The 20,674-nt window shown below is 37.2% G+C and overlaps 2 protein-coding genes across 3 annotated transcripts; one reads left to right on the top strand and one right to left on the bottom strand.

The window, feature by feature from the left end:
* The first annotated feature begins 1,571 nt into the window (after positions 1–1,571).
* On the top strand, positions 1,572–7,781 carry LOC147564681 (protein argonaute MEL1-like). Its single transcript, XM_086649096.1, has 22 exons — positions 1,572–2,553; positions 2,645–2,853; positions 3,219–3,368; positions 3,511–3,644; positions 3,741–3,850; positions 3,964–4,067; positions 4,198–4,336; positions 4,440–4,556; positions 4,659–4,769; positions 4,853–4,924; positions 5,172–5,291; positions 5,372–5,528; positions 5,626–5,747; positions 5,859–5,993; positions 6,082–6,224; positions 6,319–6,381; positions 6,463–6,526; positions 6,610–6,745; positions 6,872–6,945; positions 7,029–7,123; positions 7,209–7,240; positions 7,360–7,781. The coding sequence occupies exons 1-22, from the start codon at positions 2,008–2,010 to the stop codon at positions 7,536–7,538; spliced, it is 3,012 nt and encodes a 1,003-aa protein (XP_086505222.1). The 5' UTR covers positions 1,572–2,007; the 3' UTR covers positions 7,539–7,781.
* A 624-nt stretch (positions 7,782–8,405) lies between these two features.
* LOC147564682 (splicing factor Cactin-like) lies at positions 8,406–13,446 on the bottom strand. Of its 2 annotated transcripts, XR_015227911.1 has the most exons (13): positions 12,986–13,430; positions 12,793–12,884; positions 12,326–12,497; positions 12,127–12,189; positions 11,828–11,968; positions 11,218–11,313; positions 10,435–10,719; positions 10,173–10,311; positions 9,948–10,090; positions 9,275–9,451; positions 8,920–9,186; positions 8,608–8,829; positions 8,406–8,556 (listed from the first exon to the last, which is right to left on the bottom strand). XR_015227911.1 is itself a non-coding variant. In XM_086649105.1 (12 exons), the coding sequence occupies exons 1-12, from the start codon at positions 13,088–13,090 to the stop codon at positions 8,710–8,712; spliced, it is 1,800 nt and encodes a 599-aa protein (XP_086505231.1). In that variant the 5' UTR covers positions 13,091–13,446; the 3' UTR covers positions 8,406–8,709. The 2 variants fall into 2 exon arrangements, 1 of the variants encoding a protein (XP_086505231.1); XM_086649105.1 differs by having other exon boundaries at positions 8,406–8,829; positions 12,986–13,446.
* Between the last annotated feature and the right edge of the window lie 7,228 nt (positions 13,447–20,674).

The following is a 20,674-nucleotide window of genomic DNA, read 5'->3' on the forward strand; positions in this document are numbered from 1 at the left end:
AATGTTCTGTGGTTAAATGTGTCACGTTCAATAAAGTACACACAATTTCGTATAAATATATCGTTTACGTTCTGTTACAAAAAAGCGTACAAAATCTTCTCTGGATCATAAATGGTATCGTTACCGGATCAGATATCAAGAATGTTATAAACATCAAGATCTGTAACCTAAATCTAATGAAAAATAAAATAATAGATGAATAAAAACATAACATAATTAAAGATAATGAATTGGTAAATAAGGATTTAACATTAACATCATAAATCGGTTATGAAGATTTTAGAGAGAAAAAATCATGAATAATGATGAATGTTTTAAAAGATGATACATAGATGAAATCGATTATAATGAAAATCATAAATATCTTTAAAGATGATGATGAAATTCATTACAAAGAAAGATTAAACTTGTTATTTTAACCTCATAAGCAACGGTAGATCTTAACAAAGGTACGAACCTGAATATTTGATTATGGAAATCGAAATAAACAATGGAGTTTTCAACTGGTCTAATGAAGATGAAGCAGATTTCGAGACTCAATAATTGATGTTGAAAAGAGGATTCGGTTTTAGTGAGAGAATATTAATGGTTTCCGTTTTGGAGAAGAATGAAGATAATGGTTGCTTTTAATAGAATCGTGATTGGAAAGATAAGGTGTTAGATAAAAATGGAAACGAATATTTGAAAATTTTGAAGGAAAATCAATTTTTATAGATAAAGAAGGTTAGTTTAGGTATTATGATTTAATATGTATTATAGGGTTTGTGTTTTCTCTCGAGATGAATACAAATTGACTAGATATCTATTTACATTAAGATTTTGGTTTACAAACCCATTGTAAGATTAGAGAGGACTAAATGGGCGTTTAAGGGTAGGTTTTTGGATCATTAGCCCAAAAATTATACTTCATTTAAGATTCTAATTATTGTTACTAAAACGCACTCCTTTAGTAAGACATAAATGATCAAATTATTAAAATTTACAATCTTTTTTATTATTAAATGCTTGAAAGTTCCTCTAAAATTTCCCAATATATTTTGATCATCAATTAAGAATTTTGTATTCAGTGGGACATTCAAATGACGATATTAGTACCCCCTCCGTCCCATTTTGTTTATAGTTTGGGGAATCCAACTTATTAAGGAATGGTATTTATTGTTGAAAAATATAAGAACTTTTCCACAACTATCTTAATTTAATACAGAGTATTTCATTAAATATAATATTGGTAGAAGTGTTGAACCAATTAGAACCTTTTAATGATGTTCAAATTAAAAAGTAGTTTTGGAAGTTTCATCATGCTAAATAATTAAATGATTGTTATTAAAGGAACGTTAACAAACCTTTTGAGATATCTATAAAAGGAATAACACCTAAACAAAATGAGACAGCGAGAGAGTATATAATTATCAAATAATAAGTATTTCAGACCTTAAACCTTTCAAAAACAACATTTAATCACATATTAATGTCGGGTATCGAGTGTCCATTGAGTCCGTGTCAAATATACCGTCAGGTTCAGTCGGTAATATCCATCGGGTATAAAATCATTACCTGAGTATGAAAATGAAGATCCAAAACTGACATCAGTAATTCCAGTTCCACTTGGGTTTTGGGTCAATGGGTCGAGAGCCATTCCCCCATAAATGTTATCTCCTCCTAGGGGTAATCTTCCTTCACCTACTACACCCGTTTGGAAACCGCAATCATCACCCGCCACCTTCGAAAACCCAACTGACCTGTCTTCATTAAATTTCATCCCCCACGTCGTCCGTATCAATTAGGCACGGTTCCCCTCCTCCTCCTATCTAATCCAGTAAGGGCTACTATCGTCTTTTAATCCTAAAACTGTTCCCGCTCCTTTTCTCTTCCGTACTCACACCACTATAAAAATCTCCTCATCCTCTTCTCATTCGCTTATCTTCTCTTCTGTCTTTTTCTCTCTCTCTCTACTATCTCCCTTCTTTTTTGTTTCTCTCTCTCTCTCTAAGTCTTCTCATTCCAATAATGTCTCATCGTGGTGGTCGCGGTGGTGGTCCCGGTGGTGGTCCCGGTGGCAGGGGAAGAGGTAGAGTTTCAGCAGACACTGATCCTTCACCTCGAGGAGGAAGAGGTACTCGCGGTCGCGGCGGCCGTTCTGGTGGTGGTGGTGGTGGTAGTGGCCGTGGAAACATTTCGACTATTGCTCCACCTCCGGCTGCTTCAGGTCACGCGATCGGAGTCCCTACTGCTCAACCTCCGGCTTCTTCAGGTCACGTGATCGGAGTCCCTACTGCTCAACCTCCTCTTTCTTCTCCCTCCGTACATGAGATCGGAGCTTCTTCTTCATCTACTGCAACCGATTTAGGCAAAAAGATGGAACAGTCTCTCACATTACAACAACCGGCTATTTCCTCTCAGATATCTTCTGGATCGGCTCTTCCTCCACCAGTTTCTTCAAAATCTCAGAACTTTCCGAGGCGTCCTGGACCTGGTACTGTCGGAAAAGTTTGCGTAGTGAGAGCAAATCACTTTCTTGTTAGCGTTGCTGATAAAAATATTCATCACTACGATGTGAGTAGTTTAATCTTCATTCTCCCCCTTCCTTAGTTTTGTTTTTTGAATTTGTTTCAAATATATTCATCTTCTTCACTTGATTATTTAGGTTTTAATCAAGCCTGAGGTGACATCAAGAGGAGTAAACAGGGTGATTATGAGTCAACTAATAGAGCTGTATAGTAAGTCACATTTGGGGAATCGACAACCTGTTTATGATGGAAGGAAAAGCTTAATCACTGCCGGCCCTTTGCCATTTATCTCAAAAGAGTTTGTTATTGATTTAAATGAAAAGGAAGATCAGAGCAAATCAAAAAGGTTTTGTTTCTCATCTACTCATTTACCCATTTCACTTTATTTTTTCTCTATTATTTGATATTGATTTTTTGTATTTCATCAAAAAAAATGATCTTTTGTAGTGGTTGTTTTGACTCATGTTAACTAGAACACAATCAAACAGGTGAAATTTGAGTGGGGTCAAGTCAGACCTCTGAGTCAGATCTGACTCAGAGTTCTGAACTGACTGGAACCATATGATTGTTGATCTTTCAGACACTATGATGCATGACTTATGCATGACACTATGATGCATGACACTATCAAAATCATAAATATCTTTACAGATGATTCAGACAAGGGAGAAACAGATACGGCCTTATTAATAATTTGTTTCTGGAGTGTAGGAGGGAACGAAAATTTCATGTGGTGATTAAGCTCGTTTCGCAACCCGATCTTCATCAACTGCGTCAGTTTTTAAGTGGAAGGCAAAATGATGCACCATATGAAACTATTCAAGCTCTTGATATTGTTTTGAGAGAATCACCAACAAGAATGTAAGTTATATGTATATATGTCGCGCTTAAGGATTATATATATATTGGTGAGAATGACTGTTATGAATGTAAAGAACATTCAAGTGATATTGTATAATATGGTGCATGAATTAAATACTAATTGGCTTACTAATGGCTTCAGGTATACTGTGGTGGGCCGATCGTTTTTCTCACCTAATCTTGGTCCGACAGGCAGGATAGGTGATGGGTTAGAATGTTGGACCGGATACTATCAGAGTATTCGAGCAACTCAGATGGGATTGTCCTTGAATATAGGTTTTTGCTCGACATGATTTAAACTTAAATATTTACATGGTATTTTAGATTAGAATTTTTATTCTTATATCGTATTATCATGCTTAACTTTTGCAGATGTGTCCGTTACGTCGTTCTACGAACCGCTGATTGTAACTGAATATGTCTGTAGTTTTTTGAATATTAGAGATTTGTCCAGGCCTCTATCTGACACTGACCGTGTGAAGGTTATCCATTATTTTTCTGTTTTGATTCTTGTAATTGTTTTCGCATATGTTGTTTTTGTCTAGAATTGGTGTATCTTTGCTTTTCTCATTTGCTTATTTTTCTATCATATCAGATAAAGAGGGCTTTGAAAGGAGTTAAGGTTCAGTTGACACACAGGGAGAATATAGTGCGCAAAAGAATTTCTGGAATAACTTCTCAGCCTGTTAGCCAATTGATGTGAGTTTATAGAATCAAGATGTGCATAATCAGAATAATTACTCGGAATTGGAAGACGTTATAATTTCCTAGACAAATTACCTTCTCCATAACAATTATGACAACGTTATTGTTTTATATGCATAAATAGGTTTCCTATTGATGACACGGGGGCGACTGAGTCCGTGTTGCGTTACTTTAACCAGAAGTATGGGGTTGTGCTGAAATATCCTCATTTGCCATGCCTTCAATCCGGCAGTGATTCAAAACCTGTGTATTTACCAATGGAGGTAATCTCTTCTCTATTGATCCTAATATCAATTGCTCTTATTTTTTTAGCTTAACAGTAGTTGCTTTTACCTTGTTCTGGATTTTGAACCGTTTTAAGTGCAGGTCTGCCGAATAGTTGAAGGACAAAGATATTCACAGAAATTGAGTGAAAAGCAAGTTACTGGACTCTTAAAAGCTGCTTGCAAACGCCCCCCTGACAGGGAAGCAAGTATTAGAGAGGTGTTGTACTATTGTTCGTCTATTATGTTACATAAGTTGCTGCCTCTGTATGGTAATTGAAAGTCTGTGATTGAAAGTCTGTATAATCTAATGTGGCTGCAGATGGTTGCATACAATAATTACAAACAAGATAATTTTGCAGCTGAATTTGGGATCAGTATAACTGACCGGCTTACAACTATACCCAATGCTCGTGTTTTGCCCGCGCCTATGGTAAGTACCTCTATTGGATCGAAGTGTTTGTACTTCTAATTATGGACTTCTGTTATTGTAATTCTTCTTGTTTCTTACTTCAGCTGAAGTACCATGATTCTGGTCGGGAGGTAAAAGTTCAACCTCGAGTTGGACAATGGAACATGATTAATGCAGTAAGTTAACTCCCCAAGGCTCGTTATAGATGTTTGTGGTGTAAATCCTCCTTGTCGGATTTATTATAGTTTGTGGTGTGGTTCAATTTCATTTTGCTTCGATTGAAAAACATAATGACAATAAAGAATTGCGTGGTGGTTAACTAGGAAACTTAAGATCGTTATACTAGTACATTGGTTTGCTTTCGGTTAGTTTGGTAGTCTATGTGCATAACATCAAAATGATGGCTTTCATTTATGTGTGCAGAAAATGGTGAACGGTGGGAAGGTTGAAACTTGGGCATGCATAAACTTTTCCAACTTAAAGCAGGACGGCGCCATACGTTTTTTCGAAGAACTCGTTGGCATGTGTTGTAGTAAAGGAATGGTAAAGTTGCTGTTTACACTTTCTCTTTTTTGCTTACTCCCTTGTTTAGGTTTTAACTTGAAAATAGTCTATGTTATCAGGTTTTCAGTCCAAACCCTATAATTCCAATTCGCTCGGTCCGGCCAAACCAAATTGAATCTTCTCTTCGAGCTCTTCACAAGGAAGCTGCAGTGAATTCAAAACGGAAGCAACTTCAGCTTCTCATTATTATTTTACCTGATTACTCTGGATCGTATGGTGAGTTGAAATCTTAAAATGTAGATATAGCTTTAATTCTTTTGTAGCTAATTAGCTTAAATTCTTGTGATATTTCACTCAGATTTTCCTTCTACAGGAATAATTAAGCGGGTCTGCGAGACTGAGCTTGGCATCGTTTCACAGTGCTGTCAACCCAAGCAGGCTTACAAGCTTAATAAGCAGTATCTAGAAAATGTCTCTCTGAAAATCAATGTTAAGGTTTGTCTACTAACTTTTGGTATAATATCAATGTATCTATATACATAAAGATATGTTTTGTTTGGGAGTTGGTGCTGAATGGTGCCTTGTATGGTGATCGGAAACAAACAGGTCGGTGGAAGAAACACTGTTTTAGAAGATGCTTTGTTGAGAAAAATTCCTCTCGTCTCTGATCGACCTACTATTATATTTGGGGCTGATGTAACACACCCTCATCGTGGGGAAGAGTCTCCTTCCATCGCAGCGGTTTGTTATACTTCTACTCTATTATATCATGTTAAATATTAACAATTCATAACCGTATATCATGTATAAAATTGAAATCACGTAACAGGTTGTTGCATCAATGGACTGGCCTGAAGTTACGAGATACCGTTGCCTAGTTTCTGCGCAACCATCAAGGAGAGAAATGATCGATGATCTTTATAAAGTTGAGAACGATCCTCAAAGGGGTCCAGTCCATGGGGGCATGATCCGGTAATCAGAAATCTATATAGTAAATTAATACCATAATCTTGTTTAATTTTTGTTTTCATTGACTTATGGTATGATTATTTGATATGTGATTCAGTGAGCACCTTATAGCATTTAGAAAATCAACAGGGTACAAGCCTCACAGGATCATATTCTACAGGTGAACTACATTCTCTGAACTTTAAGTTTGACGAGTTTCGTAATTGTTATTATCTTGATGCTTATATCTAAAATATTGCAGAGACGGCGTGAGTGAAGGTCAATTTTCTGAGGTTTTACTATATGAAATCGATGCAATCCGAAAGGTAAAAATCAATTTAAAGTTGCTAAAAGTAACTTTTTAAACAGGTTTTCACGAGCTTACCTCACCACTATTTTTTTTACTCAGGCATGTGCTTCTTTGGAGGAAGGATATCTACCTCCCATTACCTTTGTTGTTGTGCAAAAGAGACACCATACTCGTCTCTTCCCTAATAACCACAATGACAGAAACTCTACTGATAGAAGCGGAAACATTTTACCAGGTTATACATTAAACCTCCTACTTTTATACTTTTTTTACCCGAATTCCCGTTCTTGTTTTCCTCCGATGTGTTGTGGGTGTTTTATGTTTTCTCTGTAGTTAATTTTATTTCTCGGTTTGTTCGTAGGGACGGTAGTGGATACAATGATATGCCATCCAACTGAGTTTGACTTCTATCTATGCAGCCATGCTGGCATTCAGGTAATTCACATTATGAACCCTAAACCCGCTCTAAAACATATAATTTTTTACGTTCTTATTTTGTTTTTTAACTTGCAATGTAGGGTACTAGTAGGCCAACTCACTATCATGTTCTTTGGGATGAAAACAAGTTCTCTTCAGATGCCTTGCAAACTCTTACGAACAATCTAACCTATACGTAAGCAATCGATTCTGTTCTTGTTTTTTGTTTGTGACTTTTGTTAGATTTTGATTGATAACAAATGCTTTGATTTTGAAATCAGATATGCAAGATGCACGAGATCTGTCTCAATAGGTAAATCCTTATACTTTGCTACTCTAGTTCAAAACCTTCTTTTGAGTGCCAAAATTTAGGTTGTAAGCTACTTATTGGCGTGTTCAAGTTGGTAATTGGGATAATTTCTACATTTGCAGTTCCTCCAGCATATTATGCACATTTAGGTGCATTCAGAGCTCGACATTATATCGAGGGTGATATATCGGACAGTGGATCATCTGTAGGAGGTAGTAAGAGCAAGGGGGAGAGAAGTTCAGTTGTACGACCTCTACCCAAGATCCTGGACTCGGTTAAAGATGTTATGTTTTACTGTTGATGTTATGTTTTACTGTGGTATGTTTTTGTTAAATGGAGTTGGGGATTTTGGCCTAGTTAGGTGGTACTTTTTGTGGCTTAAAAAGCTTGAGCCTATTTTGATGTTCGTTCTTTATTGATGTTCGTATAAGAGTAGTGTTTTAGGCTTTGGGCTCGAACTATATGTGATGTTGCTTCTGTAATTACTATGTCAGGATGACATGTTTTTTGTAAATCTGGTTTGAAGTAACTTTATTTTTGGTAAGTCTTTCTATATCTGGCTGCTTTTTCATCTTCTTATTGTTGAAAGTGAGAAGTTCAGTTGTAGGATCAGCAATAGGGAAATCGTAAGGGTTCCCTTGGCTGGGCTTTTGCCCAAATTATATTCGAAACTTTTGCTATGTGTGGCTGCTGGAATTTATCTGCAATCCATCTAAATCTTGCCGGAAATTTGTGGTTTTCTATACGGAATGACTAGTGACTGTCTAACTCAGAAGCGAATGGACTGAACTGTCTCGAATAAGCCATTGCCCATCAGGTTGACTAGGACATCTCAAATCACCCATTGGGTATATTAGAACATTCCTAATCAGCCATTTGGTCGATTAGAACATTGCAAGTGCCACAAAACCTGCAGTATGGGATCGCACTAATTAACCAATACCTTGAAGGAGATCTAATTTAGAGAACTCCTTTTGAGGAAACGTCTTGGGCATTATTTGAATTTTTCAACTCATGGACCACTATGAGGGACAAGTTCTTCAAGTAATTTTTTTCTCAAGAAGTGAGATTTAGGGTGAGCAAAACAACTGGAGATAGAGATCGAATATTTCCTTGGCCGTAGCTTAACCACCACAAAGCCTGATTAAAGTATTTGCTTACTTCGAGATTCACGCACAGAAACTGAGTATTTGCTTACTTTAAGATTCACATCACGACCAAAAAATAAGTTGGCGCAAAAACAGGGTTGAGTTATAATTAGAAAATAACAGTAGTATATTAAAAACACAATAATCAAAATACAGCACTAAAATGATTATCTAATAGAATTTCATCCCATGTTCCTCTGATTTCTGCATCCTATTCTCCACGTACAAATTTAACAGCAGTGAATCCCTCAGTTTTAACAGTAGTGAACCACTGGTAATTTTCTGACCTCTAGGACCCAAATCAGGTCGACAAGGCACCTTGAACTATCTACGGTAACGGTACCGCTTGAAGTTGAAGTAAACGTGCAAGATTCCTCGTTCAAAGGTACATTTGAAACCCTTCTTGTGCGAGTATTCCCACTCTTTGTTCACAATCTTAAATGCCTGCATTTCCAGCACAAGAAAAGATTTTAGTATTTCAAGATCCATTGTTTTAAAACTCATTCGGATGGGTAAGAAAAATGACAGACTTACGATGTCCTCGTAAGGAGGTCCAGCGTGGAACCGTATAAGACATGTCTCGCCACTGCTGCCATCTTTTTCTATGGTGTAAGTAGGAGCCTTGATTTTGTCTACGAGATCTGGATAAAAGATGTTAAATTTGTAACCTTGAACGACTTTAGGGGGTGGATTGTCATGGTCGTAGTGGGTCTGGTTATACTTGTTCCACTCGTACCCAGTATGAACACGATTGAAGTATTTAGGTTTTCTTGGACGATATTTGTCGTGCCACCAGTAAACCTGTAACCACCATAAAGTATTTAGAAAGACAGAAGATTTATTAACAAGAACGCAAATAATGAGAAGTGAACGCAGAGTTATAAAGCACCTGTGAATCTAGGTTTACTTCAGCACCAGAGCCAAATACTGCATCTCCGTCTTCCATAGCCCCCATGGATTTCATGGCCTTAAACTCCAAATTATCTTCCGGAGGAGCCGGTTTTGATGCCATTGCTTCCTTCAGACGCCTTTGATGTTCTTCTTTGACAGCGATACGCTTAAGTTCCTGTTTGGTAAGAGTACAGCGATTAGTCTGACAACAGTTTAGCAATGGTAAGTGCTACAAGACGAGATTGGAGGTCATTCTCCGACTAGCTCAGGAACCAGGATTCAGGAATTCGCAAAGGGAAACAACCCTCATTTGTTTCCATTCTTCCCAGGTCCAAACTCGCCAGACCGAATATGAGGAGAAACAAAAGCTACTTTTCACCCGTAATCTGTACTTCTAGATGGATTACCAGACACTTTAGCCACATGATTTAGAAATAATTCTAGACCTTAGAGAATTTGGACATAGATTCATAGCAGTTCATTTAATAATCTTTACGAGTCTTTTATCATAATAAAAGATGGGTCACCTAATGGAGAAATGGGAAACAATAAGCATATGTTGATTTTAAATATGTCCTTCTAGGTAGTAATTAAAATACACATGCTAAGACCAAAGTTTCATTGTGATTGGTTGCTATGAGGAACAACACCACAGCAACAAGATAGCTTACCAGTTCAGCCCTGTCGTCTTCAGGGTCGATTGCTTCTTCATTGTCATCACCATGTAGCAATTCTGGAGAAAATGAACCAGGCTCGTCTTCTAGCTCCTCAACTTCCTCTTGTTTAACAGGTTCAGGAGAGTAAGGTTGGAGATCTAATTTGAGGATATAAATGTTAGCAAAAGGAAGCAAATATCCAACATGATAGCATAAAAGTGAACGCGAGATCACCCATACCTTCCACACCATAGTTGCTTTCCTCCAGTAGAGGCTCCAAGTCATGGTCTGCTTCTGATTTCTCTTCACTCTCGGCCCGGTTTTCCAAACGCTGAAGATGCTTACGTAAGAGGCTGGCATGAATTTCCTTCAAGCAGGCCTGTGATTAGACAATTCACCATAGGGTTCCGGCCGGTAGAAGCAAATTAGCAACAAAAAACTAACTTTTGACAAATTTATGAAGGGACTTGTACAGGATAGTTTTAAGAATTGCATTTGTTACCTTAGCCTTGAATATGTGCAGTCGTTTTAAGACAGCTTCCCAGTACTCAACGACCTTCGCTGTGCCAGAACGCATCTCTGACTCAATCTGCGTTTGTAGTACTTCTAACTGACTGTAAGTTTTCCCGTGCAGGAGATTCTTCACATCTGCTTCAATGCTCGAGTGCAAGCCCCTGTCATCTGCAAGCAACTCAGGAGGTGGTTGCTCCCCGCGTACCCTTGCTCGATCTAGAGCATCCTTCTTTCGAGATTCTGCTAGCTCCCAATCACAAACTACCATTAATGCCTACAAGAACAAGGATTGCTGTATCAGTACCATAATCTTGGGGATACGCTATGGGAGACAAGATTTCTTGATTTAGACACTAAAAACTATATAACTAGAATGGTAAGAAAAGAACCAACTAATGCAAAACTCTTACTTCGCTCTTTTTAAAGCTAAGTGGTCTGTTATGTGCTTCTTACATAAAGGAAATTGTAATTATGTCACGCAGAAGATTACTATAAATTGCGATAAGACTTGAAAAATCTAGGTACCGTGATATTCGTTTTTACCAAGCCTGGTCTAAAAATGCTTCAATTCTCCCCCCATTTGCATATTGTCTTCACATTGTCAAAGTTATCGCACAACAACAAACCTTGGTTTCTAGTTGTGGACATTCCTCAAACAACACATTAAATAAGAAACTCCAGAACTAATTTAGGCATTTACACTATTATTTCTCCACTAAACCAATGATTCAACTGAAATAGGAGGCAGATGAGGTAAGAGAAAGGGTAATACCTCCCAAAACTCTATATGCGTTGGTGTTGCCCGGTCCAGATCAAGATGCATCTTTATGTCCTCGCGGAGCTCTTCCATTTCTTTCACGGTCAAACCCTGTCATATGAATCCCAAATGTCAATGGATATTTTGATTTTCTTTCCTACACGAGGAAGAAGAAATCAACGGATACTGTTAAACCCCTTACAAGTTAAGGATGGTAATGACAAAAATTTACAGCCAACTTCAAACTTACAGAGAACAAAAAAAATCAAGACCTACGGTATAATTTAGTTGAACAGTTACAAGGTACATGAAATGCAAGCGAAAGCAATTAAATTTGTATTACACAAATAATTAGGTATACCCGTAAAATGAGAGTGTAAGTGATCTTATTTTAGGCCGAAGATTTTGCTCCATATCCTCTACAACAAGAGTTCAAAACGACAAAGAAAATAAAGCTAAAGAATTCCATGGTCTCCCTAACCATTAAAAGACAAAATTTTATGCCTAAAACAAAGTATCATGGTCGACGTGAAATCAAGTATAAACAAAAAAACGCATGCTGGTTACCATAAGCATTTATTGTAGCACGCGACGAATAAAATTTGTGAAATGTGACAATACATACCTTGAAAACCATGTATGGTTCATCAATTTCAATATCGAAGTCTTCCGAACCATTAAGTTGCTTGGAGAGAACATCGATGGGCTTAATACGCCCTTCACGAAGTCTAATCTCTGATCTAATCTTGCTTTGATCGAAGTGAAACTGCAGATGGAGAATTTTAGCAAAGTAAACATATAATTTTGCAAATTTACGACAGGGTGATGAATGACCTCTTTGGTGATCCTTTTTTGAAAACTGAATCAGAGAGGGCATCCAAAACCTAGTAGAAATAAAAGCTTAAAAACAAAGCTCTCAAATACCTCTTCTTCCTTCTTCTCCCAGTCCTGGAATTCAGCTTTTGCCCGTTCTCTAGCCAACAATGCCTAGGGAGAAAAAAAAATATACGGTAAAACTTGCACAAAGCCAAATCCTTGTTCAACCATATAGAAACTTAAGTGCAACCTGCAATATTTCTTTAACCAACAAAAAACACAACAATCTGATGTAAATTGTACGAACCATTTCCTCTTCGTGTTGTGCTTTTTCAATAGCCCTTTCCTCCCTTCTCTTTTTAACTTTTTCAATCTCAGCCATCCTTTCTTTCTGTCGTTTCTTCTCAGATTTGATGGACAGTGAGTCAAGTGGCACACCATTAGAAACGTCACGCTCGATCTTCTTTCGCCACACAAACCTGTGATGACAAGTCATAATTGTTATTGAAGTCAGTAAGAATTTCAAGTTTGACTCGAGTTGGCTTCCATATTCGAGTTTCAATGTTTAAGTACATAGTTGAACTAACTTCCTAATATTGGCAAAAATTTCTAACGAATTTGCGATAAGGGTGTGTGTGGATTATTTGTTCTAATGTAATAAGCATTGCATTAGAACCAAATTAGGTCAAAGACTAAATGGAATTAAGAATTTCCTAGGTCAATTTTGAACCTACAGAAAACAATACAGAATTAGAGAAAAAAAAAAAGACCTACTTTTCATTGAGGTTAGAATCACCAAAAGGATTCGACTCGTTGGCATAACCAGAAACAGTATCTGATTTTAGTTTCTTCGCAACTTTCAGTGCCTGACATAAATCAAATCGAATTCATAAATAAACAAGAATAATTTCATGATTCTAAACATAAACAAAATTAGGGAATCGAGTTTAGGGTTTAGAAAAAATACTTTTTTTTGAGCTTTCTTGGCTAAGTATTCATTAACTTCTTCATCTGTGATTGTCCTGGAATGTTTTCGCTTTCGTCGTCTATCATCATCATCACTTCGCCCCATCAGTAAAGCCGGACCTCCTTTCTCTCTCTCTAGATTTCACTTTCTCTAATAAGATACGAGCAAAACGAAGAAGAAGATGCAAAAATGAAGAAGGGAGAAGATGAAACCCCTAACCCTAAGCTATGTAATATGAGAAGATTTCGACTTCAAAATCATAAATCTGAACCGACAGATAGATAGGTTGTGTTCGTTTTTTATTTTTTTTCACATCTCAAATTTGGGTCAGAATGGCCACCGGGGGCATCAAAAAAGATTAAGGTCCAAACTTCTCACAAAATAGGATTTTAGTCACTTTTTTTTTTTGGGAAGAAAGATTGTTGATACATAATGTGTTATGTATAACGCAAATAAAAAAATGAAGTAAAGTATGAAACTTTAACAATAAATAACACTATTTATGAAACAAAACAAGAATCAATAAACAGAAAAACACTGTAACTTTGACATACTTTAACTATACTAAATGTGTTTTGTTGTAGAAATATACGTAATTAATACTAAATAATGTGTATATTGCGAAACACATAGTAAGTTTGAAATCAATCGAAAAAATAGGAGGAAAAAAAAGAAAGAAAATTTTGGAGATTGATTTTCAAAAGTGGGGTTTTCTTATATAAAAGGTTATAATGGGTTTTATTTTTATTTTTATTTTTTTTTTGACGGAAAAGCTAGTTTCATTAATAACATCCAGAGGATGAACATAGTACAAGCTTACATATCCATAAAAGGATCAAACCGAAGATACAGACAAAGTTAAGGGTTTAAAATAGAATTCGCCAATTCATGTGGGGCGGAGTTAGCTTCCCTAAAACAGTGATTTATTGCCACTTCTCTATCTTCAATGTAACCACGTAATCTATCCAAGTCGTTGATTAATCGCCACGGTGAAGCATCACGACCGTCCAAAATTAGGTTAACCAGGACTAATGAATCTGTTTCCATTTCGAAACTGTGCAGCCCCAATCTCTCAGCTAACAGAAACCCTAGTTCGATTCCTCTTAGTTCACTGTGAAGAGATGATACTGGTGGGAACCTTTGTGCTTCTGTATCTATCGTCTCCCCTCTCTAATTTTTCGCAACTGCTGCTGCTGCCGCTCTATCCCTCCTGTAGGCTCCATCAACATTGATCTTGATTTGTCCATATGGAGGAGGTTTCCAAGCTCTATCCTGTAAAATATTCGAAAAGGAAGAAAACACAGATAATGAAGGAAATCTTTTGAGATCTAAAGAAATGTTATGCCAAGTGCGATTCAAATTGAAATCTAGGTTTTGGAAGTGTTTTTCGTTCCTAGCTTTCCACCAATGCCACAACAGATAAGTGTACTTGTACCATAGATCATTCGAATTCTTTCCTTTATTTAGAATTTCTTTGAGATTTTGAGTAGGATTATCTTTTAGATCTGTAAAGTCAGTATCCTGCAAAGAGAGAATGAATGATTTAAAAGTCTTGCATGTCCCAAATAGATGATTAATCGATTCGATTTCATCATCAGGACACATCTTGCAAGTATGGTTCGTCTGTTGGATTCTGTTCTTTATGTTTGATAAAGTTGCAATCCCATTATGTAACACCCTCCATATAAACATCTGGACTTTGGGATCCATCTCTTTCTTGTTCCAAAATTTCGACCAAGGGAAATCACCAATTTCAGGTGGTAATATTGGTCTGATTTTTATGGTTGAGTAGAATGATTTTGTTGTGAATCTTCCTTGTTCCGTATTCTTCCAAATGAGTTTGTCCCTTTCACATGTTGGTGATATTGTGATGTTTGTTATAGCCGTGATTGATTCTGTAGTGAAATATTGCTGTAGCAAATTTGTTTTCCAAGTCTTGGAATTTGAATCAATTAAATCTGCAACCCATTTTATGTTTTGTGGTAGACTCTGAATCAATGTTGGAATATGGTCTATCATTTCAGGAATCCATCTATCTTCCATAATTGTAGTGTCAGTACCATCCCCAATCATCCAAATGGTATTATTTTGTAAAGTTGTTCGAACTTGAAGCAATGATTTCCAAAAAGGTGATGAAGGTGAGTTCTTGTTTACATTCCAGTAGTCTTCATTCTGTAAGTACTTGGCACTTAATAATTTGACCCATATAGCCTGTTTGTTAGTGAGGAATCTCCAAGCCATTTTTGCTATGAGGGATTCATTGACCTCCTTTAAAGATCTAATGCCTAGGCCTCCATGCTTCTTTGAACTTGTTATTATATCCCAATTGATAAAATGTATTTTCCTGTCTTGTGACCCATGACCCCACCAGAAAGACCTTTCTTCCCTCTCTAATTGACAGAGTACACCCTGTGGTAATAGTTGATAGCTGAATGGATACACACATAATGGGCTTAATACTGATTTTATTAGAACTGTCCTTCCTGCCTGTGAAACAAGTTTTTGTTTCCAACCTGCTAGTGTTTTCTTAAATTTGTCCTGCAGCCAATCAAAACTCTTTATTCTATTACCTGACTTTAGAATTAGTGCTCCAAGGTACTTTGCTTGGTCTGTCATGATGGGAGCTTTCAATGTATTAACAAATTGTTGTTTGAGATCAGGAGTAACTCCAGAGCTAAAGTAGATGGATGATTTTTCATAATTCACTGCCTGTCCTGAAAAGCTGGAATATAATTTCATAAAGTCTATGATAGAAGTTAGATTTGCAGATGTAGCCTTACCAAAAATTATCAAATCATCTGCAAACAGAAGGTGTGAGATTGAGGGACTAGATGGATTAATTTTGTATCCTGTAAACAAACATTTTGATTCATAGTAATAAATAAGAAGAGAGAGGGGCTGAGAGGTGAGGATAAAAAGGTATGGGGATAAGGGGCATCCTTGACGAAGGCCCCTTGTGCCCCTAAAATTACCATATAACCGACCATTTAGCTGAATGCTAAATTTGGGTGTTGTGATACACTGCAAGATTAGATTGAGAAATGGACCCGATAGGCCCATAGCTTTAAGCACCAATTCCAAAAACTCCCAACTTACTCGATCATATGCTTTGGCCATGTCCATTTTTAAACAAAAACCACCATTTTTGGCTCGAGAACCATTCATGGAGTGTAGGACCTCCTGTGTGATTACTATGTTATCTAAAATCTGCCTATTGGGGACAAATGCATTCTGTGTCCACATGATATTATCTTCTAGGGAAGGTTTCAACCTGTTTGCAATTATCTTCATGATGAATTTGTAAATGGAAGTGCAAAGTGAAATAGGTCTGAACTCTGATGCGCAACTCGGAATCTTGACCTTAGGAATTAATGCTAATGTGGTATGATTAAGTGTTGGATCTATCATACCCGTGAGGAAAATGTTCTGAATATACCCGATAAGATCGTTGCCTATTATGTCCCAGTTGACTTGGAAATATTCGCAGGGAAGTCCGTCCGGACCAGGACTCTTGTTAGTCTCCATTTTCATGACCACATCTTTAATTTCCTCTGCTGTTGGGATTCCTGAGATGGCGCTTAAGTGATCAGTCGGTATTACTTTATATGCACTAAGAATTTCCATTGGCGGTTGAATGACCTGTTCGGCTGTGAACAAATTCTGAAAGAAATTAATTAATTCATTAGCTATTTCATTCTCATTAGAAGTAATATTACCGGACTGTGTTGTTATCTGATTGATCTTGTTCTTTTGTTTTCTGATAGACATAGCTGTATGGAATGCTCTTGTATTTCTGTCTCCGTTGGCAGCCCATTTGAGTCTTGATCGTTGTTCACATTTTGTCCTTTCTACCTCTTCTAGATGAATAATTTCTTCTTGAATTTGACTTTCTACTTCTAATGTTAAAGTAGACAGTTGTAGTGCCTGAATGTCTAAGAGTCGTTTTCTGAGTGCCTTTAGTCTATCTTTTATTATCCCAAACGATCTTTTACTCCAGATTAAAAGTGATGATTTCACCGATTTTGCCTTATCATAAAATGTTCCTGTTGCCGATTCCCAATTCGATGAAAAAGTGTCCCTGTATTCTCGGTGATGTGTCCAAAATTTCTCAAACTTTTCAATTGTGGGGACTGTTTGACCTTGCACTTTCAATTTTAGAAGGATTGGGGCATGGTCACTTGCGTATCTTGGAAGGTGAAAAACTCCTGAGTTCGGAAAATTTAGTAACCAGTCTGATGATACCATGGCTCTATCGAGTCTCTCTTGGGTCAGATGATGACGATCTCTATTATTAGACCACGTGAATGCAGGTCCGTTGAATCCCAAATCAATTAGTCCACTCTGTCGGATGAACGATTGAAAATGGTTCATGAAATAATTTGTTTGAGTGCCCCCTCTTTTTTCCGATGATTGACCAATGGCATTCATGTCTCCGATACAGCAATAAGGATTTGTAACTGATGAAAGAATTAGCAAGAAATTAGTCCAAAAAGAAATCCTATTTTGCATATGAGGAGGGCCATAAATAGCGAATAAATCTCAATCCGTATTTAAATTATAATCATGTATAGTGGCATGTATTAGATTGACATCAGTGGAATTAATACTAATGTTTATATTATCGGTCCAAGCTAAATAAAGGCCACCACTTCTGCCTTGAGATAGAACTTGGCGATAATTATTGTAACCCAAATTAAGTAAAAAAGGAAAATTACAAGAATAAGAAAGTTTAGTTTCAGAAAGAAATATAATATCCGGCCTAGTGGCCTTCAGGAACTGATAAAGAGCATTCCTTGTCGGGGTGTTCCCTATTCCCCGGCAATTCCACGCAAAAATGCTCATTCCTCCATCGGCTTTAAGGTAGCCGTGACCTGTTCTGCATTGTTTCTATTTGCATTCTGTCTAGCCAATCGTTTATATGGCCTGGTTCCCTCCGTCTTATCACTTGAGTTATTCTCACTTAATACCTGCACTTCATAGAGAATATTATTATTCAAAGCATTAGAAGAAGAGGCCTGATTTATGGGTCTGGATCTTTTAGTAGTATTGATATGATCTAGTATGTCTCCAAAACATTCATTTAGAGACACCCGTCGCTCTTTATCTGTTTCATCTATGTTTCCTAAAGGACTCGATCCTAATATTCCTTTTGAATATGTGTTGCTAGTGATACCAAAAGATTCCATTTCTTTGTTATTTCCAACTTTGGACATATTCACTTTGAATTTATCAGAATATTTTGGAATCATGCTAGATTGAAGTTTGGATCTCTGACTCTCTGATAAATTCATCTTTAGGATGTCTCCCATAAGAAGAATTATAGGGCAAAAAGTGAATGTGTGTCCTATTCGGCCACAAGAATGACAAAACCGAGGCAATCTTTCGAAACGTAATTCAACTGATATTAGTTGGTGATTTGATATAGTGAGATTGATTCTGTTTGGCAAAGGCTCGGCTATAGTGATTTCCACTCTGACTCTCCCGAATACTGTCCATTTGGAAACATCTTCCGGAGTTGTTGGTTGATATCGTCCTATAGTAGAAGCGAGTCTGTTGAAGTTCGTACTATTAAGATGTTTCATCGGAATTCCGTGCATTTGAACCCAAAACCACACTTTGTCGAAAGTGTGATTAATTGGTGCCACCTGAGGATTGCATTCCTGTAATACAATTAGTTCATCCATAATCACCCAAGGGGAACGAGCAATAGCCAATTCCAATTCTGTTCCTGTAGCAAACCGAATTAAGAACTGGTTTTCTTTGATTTCTGTAAGCGTGAACTTATTTGGCCCGTAAAGGACTCTAGAGAGTCTGATCATGGCCTGGTTGGTGTCAATTCTCTTATCGCTACAAAATTTGAGAACCCCATGCTTTATGATCGTCTGTTCCAGACTTAAGGATTCAAATCCCTCGACTGTTTGAACCGATGGTTCGTCTGTTGTTAATTCTTCAAGTTGTTGCAATAGGTCAGAATTGGTCGCATCCATGATGAAATCGAAGTAGAAAGATAATGAAAGGAGATAAAATAATGAAAAGAGACTAAATCTCAACCAAAATATAATGGGTTTTATGATTAAATGGAAATGATAGAGATCTGTTTTTTCTATAGAGATGGGTTTATTTCGAATAAATATCCATTATAATTATTATTTTGGCTTAAAATTCTATATTAATATTAGGGTAGACTAAATGTGTGGTTACGTGTAGATTTTTTGACTAGGAAGCCAAAAATTAACACTATTGGTCCCTTAAGATATAATAAACGCGACAACCGCCGAAGTTAAACTACAAATGAAATAAACATAAAACCCAACAATATAATAAAGAGGCCCAAAGGCCAACAAACTTTTTTTTTGATAATGATAAGCGGGAGAAGCCCGAACCGCATACAAATAAATAAATATAAAACAACAAAGAAATCAAGTTACATCACATCATTAGCCCCACCCTTTCCTCATTCTCACTGTTCCTCTAGTATCCGCATTAACAATATTGACTAGTTCCACCGGAAGTTGATTAATATTCAAATGAGTTACCCCCTGTCCGAGCTTCATCTTCGACAAGAAATCAGCAGCCTGATTGGCTTCTCTATAGACATGAAAAATCTGAAAACTCCGAAATTGGCTTCGAAGCCTCTGAACTCTCTTCCACAAACGTCTCGCCCTCCATGGTAGTTTCTGATGTGATTTTGCAAGAAGTAACTTGATATTCATCGAATCAAGACCAAGTTCAACTTCCTGCAATCCGGCGCTCAGTGCTAGCTCCAATCCCAACTCAACACCCTGTAGCTCATGTAAGAAGATAGTCTGTCCATCAACCTGACCTGTAGCTGCTCTCACAACCGTCCCCTCCGGATCTCGAATAATGGCTCCATACCCCGCGTCCACCTCGTTCAGTGCACCATCTGTGTTAATCATATATCTTCCTGCTAGGGATGTCAACGGGACGGGTTTGGGACGGTTCATCCCCTTCCCAACTCCGTCCCGTTAGTAAACGTGTTTTACCATTACCGTCCCAATAATTAATCGGGGTGGATATTCAATTACCATAACCGTCCCAATTAAAAATTGTTAAACCATTACCGTCCCGCCCCGCCCCGTTTAATATAAAACGAGTTGGGTCGGGTCGGGTTCAAAGTATTTTATTTCACAAAAGTTATTTTAGTTTGAAGTAACATAACAATTGTTAACAAAATTTTGTAATACTTTGAGTTTTTGCATAAACACTACAACTACTTAAATAATATAAAACATAAAATAATTAAATTGATAATATAAGATTAAAGTTTTAGAAACATAACCTTAAATAAAACATATATTTAATATATAACATACTAATCGGTTCGGGGCGGAGTTTACTATCAAATACCAAACCCGCCCCGAACCCGATTAGTTTTTCTTAACTTCATACCAAACCCGAACCGTTTAATTAGCGGGGCGGTAAAACCCGTCCCATTAGGGGCGGGTTTGGGAAAAAAACCGTCGGTTCGGACCAAATTGCCACCCCTACTTCCTGCCGTCGGCCGAGTCCATTTACATGGAGTGTAAACCGGCTTTTGGAGAGAAATGGGAAGATTCCAACGATCGATGGTTCTCTGATTCTCCTCCGCATCTTCAAACCGTTTGGTAACGGTATTCAACTTGATCCTCACTTCATCACAAATAGTATGTATAATGAGCCCCAGTGACA

The sequence above is a fragment of the Eschscholzia californica genome, unplaced genomic scaffold (genome assembly GCF_041429995.1).
Source record: "Eschscholzia californica isolate CP2 unplaced genomic scaffold, dmEscCali1.0.p SCAF_1, whole genome shotgun sequence".
In the NCBI taxonomy this organism is placed as follows: domain Eukaryota; kingdom Viridiplantae; phylum Streptophyta; class Magnoliopsida; order Ranunculales; family Papaveraceae; genus Eschscholzia; species Eschscholzia californica.

What these genes read in the sequence shown, in the direction of transcription:
- LOC147564681 (XM_086649096.1), top strand. Translation starts at nt 2,008, where the DNA reads ATGTCTCATCGTGGTGGTCGCGGTGGTGGTCCCGGTGGTGGTCCCGGT. An exon ending in CACAGGATCATATTCTACAG is followed by an intron (nt 6,382 to 6,462) that starts GTGAACTACATT and finishes AAAATATTGCAG; the next exon opens with AGACGGCGTGAGTGAAGGTC. An exon ending in CACGAGATCTGTCTCAATAG is followed by an intron (nt 7,241 to 7,359) that starts GTAAATCCTTAT and finishes CTACATTTGCAG; the next exon opens with TTCCTCCAGCATATTATGCA.
- LOC147564682 (XM_086649105.1), bottom strand. Translation starts at nt 13,090, where the DNA reads ATGGGGCGAAGTGATGATGATGATAGACGACGAAAGCGAAAACATTCC. An exon ending in GGGAGAAGAAGGAAGAAGAG is followed by an intron (nt 11,969 to 12,126) that starts GTATTTGAGAGC and finishes CTCCATCTGCAG; the next exon opens with TTTCACTTCGATCAAAGCAA. An exon ending in CGCATATAGAGTTTTGGGAG is followed by an intron (nt 10,720 to 11,217) that starts GTATTACCCTTT and finishes TTGTTCTTGTAG; the next exon opens with GCATTAATGGTAGTTTGTGA.